Below are 15,771 nucleotides of genomic sequence, written 5' to 3'. Positions count from 1 at the left end.
ATGCACTGTATATGGATGATATTTAAAGCCAGGCACATTTTAACAGTTAGGCTATTGATTATAGACCTAATTAAGTTGGGGTTTCCTCATTTTCTTAGGCAATTAAGCTAAGGCAAGGGCTGTTTCCTCGTCTCTGCTGCTGCTGCCTCCACCGCATTGTTGCCTGCCCGCTCGTCCAGCATCACTACTCTGGACGGTTCTGACTTAGAATATGTGGACAACAACAAATACCTAGGTGTCTGGCTAGACTGTAAACTCTCCTTTCGGACTCACGTTAAGCATCTCCAATCCAAAATCAAATCTAGAATCGGCTTCCTATTTCGCAACTAAGCATCCTTCACTCACGCTGCCAAACATACCATCGTTAAACTAACCATCCTACCGATCCTCGACTTCGGCGATGTCATCTATAAAATAGCCTCCAACACTCTACTCAACAAATTATATGCAGTCTATCACAGTGCCATCTGTTTTGTCACCAAAGCCCCATATATTACCCACCACTGTGACCTGTACGCTCTCGTTGGCTGGCCATCGCTTCATACTCATCTCCAAACCCACTGGCTCCATGTCATCTACAAGTCTCTGCTAGGTAAAGCCCCGCCTTATCTCAGCTCACTGGTCACCATAGCAGCACCCACCCCCGCTCCAGCAGGTAAATCTCACTGGTCACCCCCAAAGCCAATTCCTACTTTGGCCGCCTTTCCTTCCAGTTCTCTGCTGCCAATGACTGGAACAAACTGCAAAAATCACTGTAGCTGGAGACTCTTATCTCCCTCACTAGCTTTAAGCACCAGCTATCAGAGCAGCTCACAGAGCACTGCACCTGTACATAGCCCATCCAACTACCTCATCCCCATACTGTATTTATTTATCTTGCTCCTTTGCACCCCAGTATCTCTACTTGCACATTCATCTTCCCTCACATCTACCATTCCAGTGTCTAATTGCTATATTGTGATTACTTCGCAACCATGGCCTATTTATTGCCGTACCTCCCTTATCTTACCTCATTTGCACTCACTGTATATAGATTTTTATTTTTTCTACTGTATTATTGACTGTATGTTTGTTTATTCCATGTGTCACTCTGATGTTGTATGCGTCGAACTGCTGTGCTTTATCTTGGCCAGGTCGCAGTTGTAAATGAGAACTTGTTTTCAACTAGCCTACCTGGCTAAATAAAGGTGAAAAAAAAATGTGTTCTCAATCCCAATATGGTGGTACACTTTGCTAATAGGCGCGAATCAGACAGGTGTCTTGTGCACCATAAAAATGTGACTGCTCATCTAAAGAAATCTCGGTCGACCAATAGCCTGATGTCCAGTCGACTAAATGGGGTCAGCCCTATTGGAGAGAGTGGGAGAAACAGGGTGTAATAATGCCTTTTGAGATAATTTAGAACTTGGAGGCGTAGGGGGTTTGAAAGAGGGGGAGGCTAGGAGGAGGAGGAGTGGGAAATGAAAAGGAGTCATCCAAAATATGCAGAGTTGCTTAACTCTGTGGAGTAGAGGGAGGGAGAGAGGAAAACAGCTCCAGACTGGAGGGGAGAAGTGTTAATGCTTGAGAGGCCAAAAGGGGACCTGTGATGAAGATCAGATCGGCAAGCACCAGTGTTTTCCCTTGTTTTCTGCCTGAGCAAAAACAGCAGTGAGTCAAATTCTGCCTGCAGCCTGCCTTTTTAAAGAAAAAAAAGTAGGAGTTGCCCCAGAGAGGTTAAGAACTCAGGGCTGGACTTGGATTGAATCCAAGGAGCAATAAGAAAGAAAATCTCACTGCCTCACACACAGGCCTACACACACCCTTTCTGTCAGGGCGTCCACACACTCGCAGACAGGCACAGCAGGCTAGGGTTGGGTGCAGCCAGTGTTTAGAAGACGTGGGGTGTACGCACACTCAAACACGCTGTGTTGTTTGTGGATCTTGTGGAGAAATCCTGCTACAGTGAAGGGCGGCATCAAACTTTCTTGTTCTTGGAAACGCGACTCTGCCGGCAGCCTCTCTTTCCTGATATTCTCTTTGGAGTATGGATCCCTAAAATTTAAGGGAGGTTGTACTTAATCCTTCTAGTGAAGAGGGACATGGCTATACAGTCAGGTAAAGATCTCTCTCTTTGCTGAGTATTTGTTTATATCAGCTTTTTGTTGTGGGTGTTGTCACTGTGTGTGTGCGTGCGTGTCATAGTGGCAGTTTAACTTTAACGGAGTGTTATATGTTAATGGCCAGGCCCTCCATTGTGTGAAGTATTTATTCCCATGTCACAGCTTCCTGTTAAAGTTTCACAGCCGCTCTGTAGGCCAATTGAACAGAGGAAAATAACTGTAATCAAACTGAATCACGCTGCCATAGCCAGGCAGCATTATTTTGGTTTTACACCATCATTTGAAGGGAATATAAAATGAGAACATGTATTTCCATTAGATTTTCCTCACATTCATTTCTGCTTCTGTGGGAACGGTGGCTAAGTAAATGAATGAATGCAATTCTGGCATGTGTGCCTGTATGCTCTGGTGTTTTCTGTGGTAAAGTAACCTGACAACTATCCTACCTGGTTGAAAGAAGAAAGATCACGCTGTAAAAGAAGCCCAGATGTGGCAGGGGAGCCGGAGCTGGGGTACCCTGGAGGGGCTTCCCCGCTAAGAGGGGGGCTGGGGTGGGGTGAGCTGGACTGGGATGGAGGGTGGATAGGCAAGTCAGTGGGGATGATGGATTTGACTGTTCTCTCTGAGACGACAGCACTTCATTGAAAGCAGCTGGCCTGGCTATGACTGTCCTCTCCCGCAGGATAGATCTGGGACACTGATCCATGTCCCAGCTTTTCTGACTGTTGTGAATTTTGGGTTGGGACTGCAGAGCACAGATGAGCTAGACCTGCAACCCCCAGAGAGGTTGTCTGACTGGCTGGCTCCTGGGTGTTGTGGAACCCAGCCCAGCTCAGGGTTTGTCATGTTAAGCATGCTAGCTCCAGGGTTGTTTAGGGTGTGATTGACTGGGACTGTCTGGCCAGTCTGGCAGGGCAGGTCGTCAGTCTTGTCCTATCTGTCACACTTGGCAACAGAGCAAGTTGGGGTATGTTAACACATGACTAAAGGTGTGGCTCAGGGGCCTAAACTACTAGAGCTGGGAGAGAATGGGGGGAATAGTCATCGGGTTATTTCAGAAAATATTCTGTCCATTTAACACGTCTTCTCCCCGTGTAGTGCAAGCCTAGGGATTTTTCATGGTTAGAGGAACAACATTTATTTGGGGAAATCAATTCTTAGAGCCCGCCTGAGGTTAGAACATTCCATTTATGTCATCCATGTGAAAAGGGACGTTATCATTTGTTGGCTTCAGGCTACATAATTACACAAATGTACACAAAAACACATGTTGTATGGAAACTTGGAAAGTACCCTAGAGATGTCCCTCTCCCACATTCTGTCCCCCTCTCTCGTTGGTTTTCGTGTGGGTACGGTGTGATCGGAGGCAGCCTGGAGGCTGTGAAGATTTCTAGCAGCAGTGTTAGGCTGTGGAGGAGCTGTGTGATTGAGTTTATGTAATTTGGAGGGAAGAGTGCCAGCAGCCTGGCAGGGATAGGAGGAGGAGAGGAGAGAAGAGGGGATGAAACAAAGAGAGGAGAGCAGGAAAGGGTTGAGGAAAGAGGTCCTAGAGGGGTCTCGGCTTAGCTAATGCAGGTGAGACACACCGCCGTTTCTGTCATCCATAGATTTTCAAGCAGAGTTAAGTCAAAACTGTAACTAGGCCACTCAGGAACATGGTAAACAATTCCAGTGGAGATTTGGCCTTTTGTTTTAGGTTGTTGTCTTGCTGAAAGGTGAATCTGTCTCCCAGTGTCTGTCGGAAAGCAGACTGAACCAGGTTTTCCTTTAGGATTTTGCCTGTACTTAGCGCTATTCCGTTTATTTGTATCCTTAAAATACTCCCTAGTCCTTGCCAATGACAAGCATACCTATAACATGATGCAGCCACCACCATGCTTGAAAATATAAAGAGTGGTACTCAGTGTTGTGTTGGATTTGCCCCAAACATAATGCTTTTTATTCAGGACATAAAGTTAATTTCTTTGGGGGGTAAGACGCTACAAGCTTGGCACACGGATATACGTCATCAGATATGTTATCAGAGCGCGCAACAGAACATTGTACTGTCTACACGCGGTTTGTTGTTTATATTAAAACATTTGAATTAAATCGATTTTAATCAGAACTAAAGTTTTGTTGCTAAGGATTCCACGACGCGCTTAGCCTTTACGGCTGGGACTGCAAGCTTGTGTTCCATTTTTTGTTGTTGCGTGGATTCCGCGAGTGCAAGCTGGTTGTACCACAGACACCTGTCGTCGTCGTGGGAAAGACTCATTGTTATCTTTTCGTAAAACAACTGCTTGCAGTAAAGAGCCAACCTGGATACTAAAGAGATCCATAGGGAAATCGACGAGTACCAACAGCTTTACGCTATGGAGGAACAACATACTCCATCATGGAAAGATCTGAATACCTTACAAAAGAACTTTAACCTGACAAAAAAAAGAAAAACAGATTAATCTACAGACACGGATAATTTACTTACCGTTGTAGAGTAAGTAAGTAGAGGCTAGTGCTCTGACTGGAATCCATGCAACACTGGAAAAATTGTGTGCGGAGGTAGCAGGGCTGAGGGGGAGTTTGGCGTTTAGCCAGAGTGAAATTCTCACGCTCCAAGGAGAGAACAAAGCACTCACAGCCAAGGTAAAAATCCACGATTCCAGCATGGATTGTCCACTCAGGGAAAACAGGGTGATGACGGAGTCGCTACTAGACATACAAAGTCGTAGCATGCGTGAAAATATTTTTTTTCTGGGATTCCTGAGGACGCATCCAATAATCCAGAGGGCACGATCAGAGAATTCATGCAATCCGCCTTGAAACTTCCTATAGAGACTTAACAAGGTGGCTTTCCACCGAGTACACGGACTTGGAGCGACAAGAGCAAGGTTCCCCGACCGATCATCGCAAAATTTGAACACTACCAACAAAAGGAGCTGATCAAAAGCAGGGGAAGGGAGCTAAAAGGGACCAAATTCGGTCTCAATTACCAATTTCCAAGGGAGAGAAACGAACGTCGTATGAGACTGTATCCGGTACAAAGGCAAGAAAGGGAGAAGGGTAAGCGTGCCTTTCTCATTGTGGACAAACTCTATATAGATGAACAGCTATTCTGAGACAGCTCCATAACACTATGACTGTACTAAATTCTACAGGGACTTCAGGTTACGAAAAAAAGAAAGTATGGGAATTGTAAATATATCTGAACACTATGAAGTGGATATGAACACACACGTACTCAATTACATGCTCACACACACACACACACACACACACACACACACACACACACACACACACACACACACACACACACACACACACACACACACACACACACACACACACACACACACACACACACACACACACACACACACACACACACACACACACACACACACACACACACACACACCTACACCTGATCTCGCTCTCTTCTTTCTCTCTTTTCTCTTCTCTCCCTGTCTCTGTTGTCGAACTGTTTTATAATTTAATGTTGATCTTTTTTATGTATTTGTCTACAAGTTTATATATGTTTACAACAAGCAAGGTGAAGATATCAGAATAGGGGCATTGGGGAATAATAACATATTGTACGGAATACACTTGTACTGTAGTGAAGCCGTCTCTAAAGTAATGCAAGGTCTCTTTCATGATCATGTGAAACATCAATTGCTATTGAAATGCTGGGATGTGTTTTTCAATGATGTTAAAGGTAATTATGTTGCAACTATGACGGTGATACGATATGGATTACAATTATCATCATGAATATTAAGCCTATACACAGATGTTACACACATAGACACTCAACCATCCAAATTGGCAGAGTTATATGGACATCACACGTTAAGAATTACTCTTATACAGACAACATACACACTCTCACTAAATCACATCCAAAGTCAAACATATCAACCTAATCAGATTTACTACACACATAATGTCTTGTCAATTTTCTAACATCTGTAGCATTGGCAAACAGGCAAGGGAATAAAGCAAATATTGCTAGAACCTATTTCTTGAATTAAAAATATCAGACATTTTGAAAGCTCTGATTTTGACCATCATAATACCTTTGATGGCAGTAACTTTACAAGCACTAATTATGGTCAATGTATACTGAATAGTATCCTGTTATTGGAAGGGGTGAAATAAGTATAGCCAGTTATGATAGTAACGGTTTAGTAGATTATAAAAAAAGATCAGGCTAAAGGAAAAGGAATATGACATGTACTGTCAACAGGAAACTCACTCTACATCCTTAGATTTTATTTATTTATTTTTATTTTTCCGTTATTTTACCAGGTAAATTGACTGAGAACACGTTCTCATTTGCAGCAACGACCTGGGGAATAGTTACAGGGGAGAGGAGGGGGATTAATGAGCCAATTGTAAACTGGGGATTATTAGGTGACCATGATGGTTTGAGGGCCAGATTGGGAATTTAGCCAGGACACCGGGGTTAACACCCCTACTCTTACGATAAGTGCCATGGGATCTTTAATGACCTCAGAGAGTCAGGACACCCGTTTAACGTCCCATCCGAAAGACGGCACCCCACACAGATGAAGTTGCGTGGGAAAAGGAATGGGGTGGTGAAATAATTTTCTCTCATGGACAAAGGATCTCAAAAGGTGTGATGATATTAATTGACTTCTTATGGCTGGGGGCAGTATTGAGTGACTTGGATGAATTAGGTGCCCAGAGTAAACTGCCTGCTACTCAGGCCCAGAAGCTAAGATATGCATATCATTAGTAGATTTGGATAGAAAACACTCTGAAGTTTCTAAAACTGTTTGAATGATGTATGTGAATATAACAGAACTCATATGGCAGGCAAAAACCTGAGAAAAAATCCAACCAGGAAGTGGGAAATCTGAGGTTTGTAGGTTTTCAAGTCTTTGCCTATCCAATATACAGTGTAAAATTTTGTCCGATTGCACTTCCTAAGGCTTCCACTAGATGTCTACAGTCTTTAGAACCTTGTTTGATGCTTTTAGTGTGAAGGATGAGGGAATAAGAGCTGATTGAGGAAGGGGTCTGGTAGAGTGCCACGAGCTCACTCAGGTGCGCCCCCGTGAGAGTTAGCTGCGTTCCATTGCATTTCTACAGACAAAGGAATTCTCCGGTTGAAACATTATTGAATATTTCTGTTAAAAACATCCTAAAGATTGATTCTATACATCGTTTGACTTGTTTCTATGAACTGTAATGGAATTTTTTGACTTTTCGTCTGGACTAAGTGTGCCTGCGCGTCATGAATTTGGATTTTTGAACTAAACGCGCAAACAAAAAAAGGAGGTATTTGGACATCAATTATGGACTTTATCGAACAAAACAAACATTTATTGTGGAACTGGGATTCCTGGGAGTGCATTCTGATGAAGATCATCAAAGGTAAGTGAATATTTATAATGCTATTTGTGACTTCTGTTGACTCCACAACATGGCGTGTACCTGTATGGCTTGTTTTTGTGTCTTAGCGCCGTACTCAGATTATAGCATGGTGTGCTTTTTCCATAATTTTTTTAAAAATCTGTTCATCAACATTTATGATGAGTATTTCTGTAAATTGATGTGGTTCTCTGCAAAATCACCGGATGTTTTGGAGGCAAAACATTACTGAACATAACGCGCCAATGTAAACTAAGATTTTGGGATATCAATATGAACTTTATCGAACAAAACATATATGTATTGTATAACATGAAGTCCTATGAGTGTCATCTGATGAAGATCAGCAAAGGTTAGTGATTCATTTTATCTCTATTTCTGCTTTTTGTGACTCCTCTCTTTGGCTGGAAAATTGCTGTTTTTTTCTGTGACTACGTACTGACCTAACATAATCAGATGGTGTGCTTTTGTCGTAAAGTGTTTTGGAAATCGGACACTGTGGTGGGATTAACAACAAGTTTATCTTTAAAATGGTGTAAAATACTTGTATGTTTGAGGAATTTTAATTATGAGATTTCTGTTGTTTGAATTTGGCGCCCTGCACTTTCACTGGCTGTTGTCAAGTCGATCCTGTTAACTTTTTGACGCACGGATCCCTTTAGCGGGATCATTTTCGTAAACAACCGCTGAATTGTAGAGCGCCAAATAAAAATTAAAAATACAACAAATATTTATATTCATGAAATCACAAGTGAAATATACCAAAACACAGCGTAGCTTGTTGTTAATCCACCTATCGTGTCAGATTTAAAAAATATATATATATGCTTTACAGCGAAAGCAATCCAAGCGTTTGTGAGTTTATCAATCACTAGACAAAACAGTAAGAACAGCTAGCCGCAAATTAGCTTGGTCACGAAAGTCAGAAAAGCAATAAAATTAATCGCTTACCTTTGATCTTTGGATGTTTGCATTCACGAGACTCCCAGTTACACAATAAATGTTATTTTTGTTCGATAAAGATTAGTTTTATAACCAGAAACCGCCATTTGGTTTGCGCGTTATGTTCAGAAAACCACAGGCTAGTTCCGGTCCTGAAGGGCAGACGAAAATTCCAAAATTAATTTCTTTAATGTTCGTAAAAACATGTCAAACGTTTTTATTAATCAATCCTCAGGTTGTTTTTAACATACATAATCGATAATATTTCAAACGGACGGTAAACTATTCAATACTACAGAGAAAGAAAATGAGCTACAACTCTCAGGCGCATGAACTAATTAAAGGACACCTGATGCGTTTTGATAAATCTCACTCATTTTTCAAAATAAAACCTTGAAACTATGTCTAAAGCCTGGTCACAGCCTGAGAAAGCCATTGGAAAAGGAATCTGGTTGATACCCCTTTAAATAGAGGAGGGGCAGGCAATGGAACAGGGATTTTTCCAAATAAAAGGCACTTCCGGGTTGGATTTCCTCAGGTTTTCGCCTGCAAAATCAGTTCTGTTATACTCACAGACAATATTTTGACAGTTTTGGAAACTTTAGAGTGTTTTCTATCCTAATCTGTCAATTATATGCATATTCTAGCATCTGGGCATGAGAAATAGTCCGTTTACCTTGGGAACATTATTTTTCATAACATAAAAATAGTGCCCCCTAGCTGAAAGAGGTTAACGGGATCTCAGCCATAAGAAGTTAACCTGTTAAGGCTAGGGGGTGCTGTTGTCACTATTTATGGAAATCGTGTAATTTTTGAAACGGCTTCCTACAAAATTCTTGATCGTACAATATGCATATTATTATTATTGGATAGAAAACAGTCTATAGTTTCTATAGCCGTTGAAATTTTGTCTCTGAGTGGAACAGAACTCATTCTACAGCAATTTCCCTGACATGGAGTCAGATTTCACACATTTTGGCCCCTGTTCTGGAGTCAGTTTTAAGGCCACTGTTATTGCTGAGTATACGGACACTGCTTACGTCTTCCCCTGGATGCCTTTACGTGATGACGCTTTGAATGGTATCGATTGCCCAATCACAGCCTCTATAAAACAAAAACACGTGTAGGTAGGAACTCTTTTCTAGGTGCGTAAGGCGCGCGGAGGACACCGACCTACTGTTTTTCTAAGCATTAGTGTAGCCAGTTATATTTCTCAGGTCATGTTTCTACTCGTTATAGGAGTTAAAAACATCATAAGGTAGTTAATTTAAAGCGTTTTATAGCAATTTATATCCGTTTAGTGCGATTTTGGGACATTTATTTCTGAGATACTGTGAATCTCTGGGCACCGTTCCAGTTCATGCCGAACGCAATGTGCATTTCTACATGGCAAGAGGACAGCTTTCGACCAAAAGACGATTAGACCCAAGAAAGGATTCTTTGACCAAGATTCTGATGGAAGAACAGCTCAAAGTAGGAACAATTTATTATGGTAAATCGTGTTTCTGTCGAAAAATGTTAATGGCTTAGGACGCCATTTTTTTTGACGTAGCTTCGCTTGGCGCAAACTGTATTGAAAAGTAAGGATAATTTAAAAAATGTAAATCCGCGATTGTATTAAGAATTAAATTGTCTATCAATCGCTGTCCACCCTATATTTTTTAGTCACGTTTATGAGTATTTATGTATACGACTAGATCACTGTCTAATGTGGCGCAGGACATTTTCTGACCAGCTGGGCTACTTTTCTCATTGTCTAACCATGATTTTGGTGGCTAAATATGCACATTTTCGAACAAACTGTATATGTATGTTGTAATGTGATGTTACAGGAGTGTCATCTGAAGAATTCTGAGAAGGTTAGTGAAAAAATTAATATATTTTGGCGATGTTTACGTTATCGCTCTCTTTGGCTAGAATCAATGCTGGTGTAATGTTTGCACATGTGCTATGCTAATATAACGATTTATTGTGTTTTCGCTGTAAGACACTTAGAAAATCTGAAATATTGTCTGTATTCACAGGATCTGTGTCTTTCGATTAGTGTATGCTGTGTATTTTTACGAAATGTTTGATGATTAGTAGTTAGGTAAACACGTTGCTCATTGTATTTATTCTAGTCCATTTGTGACGGTGGGTGCAATTGTAAACTATGACATCTACCTGAAATATGCACATTTTTCTAACAAAACCTATCCTATACCATAAATATGTTATCAGACTGTCATCTGATGAGCTTTTTTCTTGGTTAGTGGCTATCAATATCTTAGTTTAGCCGAATTGGTGATAGCTACTGGTGTTGGTGGACAAAGAAAAGATGGTGGATTATGCTAATGTGTTTAGCTAATAGATTTACATCTTTACATATTGTGTCTTCCCTGTAAAACAAAAGGCTCTGCCTTTTCAGTGGGGGTGGGGGGCTAGACAGGTTAACAAAATGTTGATTTGAATGTGCATATAGTCAGGAATGATTCGCAAGGAAGGTGGATCTTTTTGAATATGAAAGTGGACGAAAAAATGATTTGGCTCATTAATCAATATGGTCCAAATCAGGATGATCCATACTTCTTCGAAAACATTTATACCAATTTATTGAACTTACAGGAAACAAAAATCAAATAATTATGGTAGGAGACTATAACACAGTGTTAAGTACCTCAACGGACCATAAAGGAAATCACTCTACAAACTATCTTCACTGTGCCCTTAAGGAAATCTCAAATATTATGGACACATTAGAAATAGTGGATATTTGGAGACTAAAAAACCCTGACCTAGTGAGATCTACATGGAGGAGACTTAATCATGCTCGTCGTCTTGACTACTTTCTTGTCTTTTTCTCTTTTGCATCAAAGGTTAAAGTTTTAATAGGAGACCGAATGCGGTCGGATCATCATCCAATTGGCATTCACATAACTCTTATAGATTTTCCACGTGAACGGGAATATTGGAAATTTAATCAAAGTTTACTGGAGGATAACCTATTTTTAAAAGAGACAAAATAATTTAACAATTTTTCCAGTATATAATAGGTTCAGCAAATCCCCTTATGGTTTGGGATACCTTTAAATGTACTTTCAGAGGTCATTCAATTCAATATTCATCAATATGAATGGAAACTTTTATTTCCCTCACCAATTTTAAACATCTGCTATCTGAGCAGCTAACTGATCGCTGTACATAGTCCATCTGTAAATAGCCCACCCAATTTACCTACCTCATCCCCATACTGTTTTTATTTATTTACTTTTCTGCTCTTTTGCACACCAGTATCTCTACTTGCACATGATCATCTTATGTTTTATCACTCCAGTGTTAATCTGCTAAATTGTAATTATTCGCTCCTATGGCCTATTTATTGCCTACCTCCTCATGCCTTTTGCACACAATGTATATAGACTTTAAAAATGTATTATTATTATTATAATATATATATTTTTTCCTACTGTGTTATTGACTTGTTTATTGTTTACTCCATGTGTAACTCTGTGTTGTTGTCTGTTCACACTGCTATGCTTTATCATGGCCAGGTCACAGTTGTAAATTAGAACTTGTTCTCAACTAGCCTACCTGGTTAAATAAAGGTGAAAAACAAAATAAATAAAATAAATAATAAAATAAAATAAAAACCTGTCTAAAGAGACAAGACTAACAAGGGAAATCCATGAACTAATAGTACAGGTAGATGGCAATAAAAATGATACTACAGAGATACAAAATATGTTAGAGGAAAAATAAAAAGAACTTGAGGAACTTATTCAAGAACGATCTAATGTAATCTATTACAAAAATAAAGCAAACTGGATGGAATATGGAGAAAAATGCACAAAATTCTTCCTGAATCTCCAATACAGGAACGCTAACAAAAAATATTTGCAGAAACTCGCTACTGAAGACAGAGTCCTCTATGATTCTCCAAATGATATTTTAAAGAGGAAGCTAATTATTTTAGGCAGATGTTCTTTTTCCATCTCATCCTCTCCCACTGAAGGAAGATTACGGTAAGGAATTCTTTCCAAATAATATAAAAAATGGAAAATTAACAAATGTACAGAAAGATAAGTGCAAAGGCCCAATTATAGAGGAATACCTTTTTGAGGCTATTAAATCCTTTAATTCTGGAAAAAACCCAGGGCTTGATGGCATACCGGTAGAGGTAAGCCTTTTTTGATATACTAAAAGCTCCATTGTTAGATTTGTTTGAACTACTCAAATAAAAATGGTAGTCTGTCAGGTTCTCAGCAGGAAGGTCTGTTTTCTCTGTTATTGTAACAAGACCCAGATGGCAAATATAAAGACCCAGTCTGTCTAAAAAACTGGAGGCCCCTTACACTTCAATGTTGTGATGCGAAAATACTAGCGAAATGCATAGCACTCAGAATTAAAAGGGTTTTACCAGGTATTGTTCATCCTGATCAGCCTGAATTTTTCAATTTCGGTAATTATCTAATAAAAGGGGTGTAAAATAATGTATAGCAACCCGAGGTGTAAAATAGTAAATAACGGCTACTTCTAAGAGAGTTTTGAATTGTCAAGAGGAGTTAAACAAGGGTGTCCGCTGTCCCCATATCTATTCATTATGGCCATTGAAATGCTAGCTATTAAAATCAGATCCAATAACAACATTAGAGGATTAGAAATACAAGGCTTAACAACAAAGCTGTCCATGTATGCCGATGACTCAGGTTTTATATTAAGTCCGCAAGCTAGATCCCTGCAATGTCTCATGGAAGATCTAGATCATTTCTCTGGACTAAAACCTAATTATGATAAGTGTACAATATTATATATTGGATTTTTTTTTAAATACAACTTTTACATTACCCTGCAGTTAACCTATAAAATGGGCTGATGGTGAAGTAGACATACTTGGTATTCATATCACAGAAGATATAAATAAACTCTCCACAATGCATTTCAATAGAGAACTGGTAAAAATAGACAGATCCTGTAACCATGGAGAGGTAAATACCTGTCTATTTGTGGAAAAATTGCCATGATTAACTCCTTAGTCATATCTCAGTTTACTCACTTACTTATGGCGCTACCTACTCCTGATGATTTGTTTTTCAAATCATATTAGCAAATATTTTGCTTTATCTGGGACGCTAAATCAGACAAAATAAAGCATGCATATCTATATAATGAATATGAATTGGGTGGGTTGAGATTATTAAATATAAAAGCACTAAACCTCTCTCTAAAAACTTCACTTATTCAAAAGTTTTACTTGAGGCCTAAATGGTTCTCAAGTAGATTACTAAGAAAAGCTCTTCCATTGTTTAAAAATGACCTTTTTTCCTTTGTGCAGATTGCCATGATTAATTGAAAATTATACTTTTTTCAAAGTATCTCTCTTTTTCAAACAAGCATTGCAGAGCTGGCTACAATTTTCAATTTCATCCCCCTGAAAAGATAACAAATATTATGGCTGAACTCAAATGTGCTTGTTGATAAAATACCTGTATTTATGGGAAAGATGTTTGAAAAGAGTATTTTGTTCTGAAATGATATTGTAAATTGGAATGGTAGAGTTATGTCCTTCATGGAGTTATCAGAATTGTACGGGAAGGTCTGCTCAATCCAAAAGTATAACCAATTGATAGCATTACCCCAAAAATGGAGGAGGCAGGTGGCAGCGGGAGGTGGTAGGGAACTGGTCTGTCTGCCCAATCTAAAGGATCAATACTGGCGAAGGAATAAAAATAGCATAAATAGGAAAGTATACCAGTTTAATTTGAGGACCAGGATGTTGACAACTGTGCCATTCAGATTGCAAAATAGTTGGGAAGAGATTTTTGATTCCATGGTACAGGGTGTATGAGTTGATATATAAAACAACGCAAGATTCAAGACTTCGCGCTTTTCAGCTAAAATTATAGTATAGATTTCTTGCCACCAGCAAAATGTTGAATGTTTGGGGCATAAAATCATCGAAGCTCTGCAGATTTTGGTGTGAGGATACAGAATCAATAGACCATTTATTTTGGTATTGCCCTCAGGTAGCCTGTTTCTGGTCTCAGGTTCAGGAATGGCTGAAAATGCAAAGCATTGATCTAAAATTGACCCTAGAAATAGTACTGTCAGGAGATCTGGAGAGACCGGGTCAGTCAATTACTAATATACTAATACTCTTAGTAAAAGTATTTATCTTCAACTTAAATCTGTGGGTTTTATTCAATTAGAAAGATTTAAATTATATGTTAAACATCACAGCATAGTTGAAAGATAGGTGTTACGTAGAAACTCGAAGAGGGTGGCCAGCAGAGAGAGATTGGATGGGCTGAAGGAAGCTGAGAGTTGGGATGTGGAATTGGAGACAAGTGGCAGTGGAGTTGCTGTGCGGGAGATAGAATGATGGTCAAAGATAAAAGTACAAAAAAAAATCTAAATAAACATAATAAAATGTACGTTTGAATGACGCTAGGGGGCAGTGTTTTTACAACTAATGCTGGTTAGCCTGAGGCTGATGCCGTGCAGGAGTTTGTACACATGCATATACACACACTCTCATTCAAATAAACACATAAAAGAACACACACATACATGTAATAGTGCCAGACATGCACACCAACATATACAGTTGGCATTGCTCTTAGGATTTTAGTTGTCCTTGATGTTCTTTTGATATTTAATTTTTTTTTTGCATTGCTTTTTTCTGTCTTCTTATTTTTTCTCTTTAGTTAATTCTCTTGGTTGTTGGTGCATTGGGGGGTTCTTGTGGGTGGGGAATGGAATTAATTGTATTTTTATTTTGGGGGGGACTATGGGAGGGTTCTCGAATGGTTGAGGGACAGCTATTGGGGAGGGACCTTGGAGGGATCTTGGAGGGTTCGTGTTCAAGTTTTTGGCCTAGTGGCAGATGTATCAACGTGCCCTTGAGCAGGGCATTGACCCTGGATTTTTCTGTGTGTCTCTCTGAATAGTCTGTTGGATGACTGGTATGATGTAGTTGTTGACCGGCTTCACTGCAAGCATATTGTATGTTTCGGATATTCAATACATAAAATAAAAAAATAAAAAAAGGTAATTTCTTTGCCACATTTTTGCAGTTTTACTTTTGTTGCGAGCAGGATGCATGTTTTGGAATATATTTATACTGTACAGGCTTCCTTCTTTTCACTCTGTCAATTAGGTTATGTGACTTGTTAAGCACAATTTTACTCCTGAACTTATTTAGGCGTGACATAATAAATGGTTGAATACTTATTGACTCAAGACATTTCAGCTTTACATTTTTAATTAATTTGTAAACATTTAAAAAAACATAATTCCACTTTGACATTATGTGGTATTGTGTATAGGCCAGTGGCACAATCTCAATAAAATCTATTTTAAATTCAGG

General features: G+C 39.4%; 1 protein-coding gene across 10 annotated transcripts in view; it reads left to right on the top strand.

Annotated features, from left to right (window-relative positions):
- LOC129862462 (myocardin-related transcription factor A-like) overlaps nt 1–15,771 on the top strand; it is a 105,646-nt gene that overhangs the window by 31,515 nt on the left and 58,360 nt on the right. Inside the window, exon 1 of one of the 10 annotated variants that reach the window (XM_055934207.1) lies at nt 1,477–2,097. The exons of the other annotated variants lie outside the window; for them this stretch is intronic. Within the exon in view, the coding sequence (XP_055790182.1) occupies nt 2,082–2,097 (16 nt within the window). The 5' untranslated portion in view covers nt 1,477–2,081. Of the gene's footprint in view, nt 1–1,476; nt 2,098–15,771 lie in introns of those variants that run through there. 10 annotated transcript variants of the gene reach the window in all.

This window comes from Salvelinus fontinalis, chromosome 1 (assembly GCF_029448725.1).
Source record: "Salvelinus fontinalis isolate EN_2023a chromosome 1, ASM2944872v1, whole genome shotgun sequence".
Classification (NCBI taxonomy): Eukaryota; Metazoa; Chordata; class Actinopteri; order Salmoniformes; family Salmonidae; genus Salvelinus; species Salvelinus fontinalis.
This window is presented reverse-complemented; position numbering and strand designations above follow the sequence as displayed.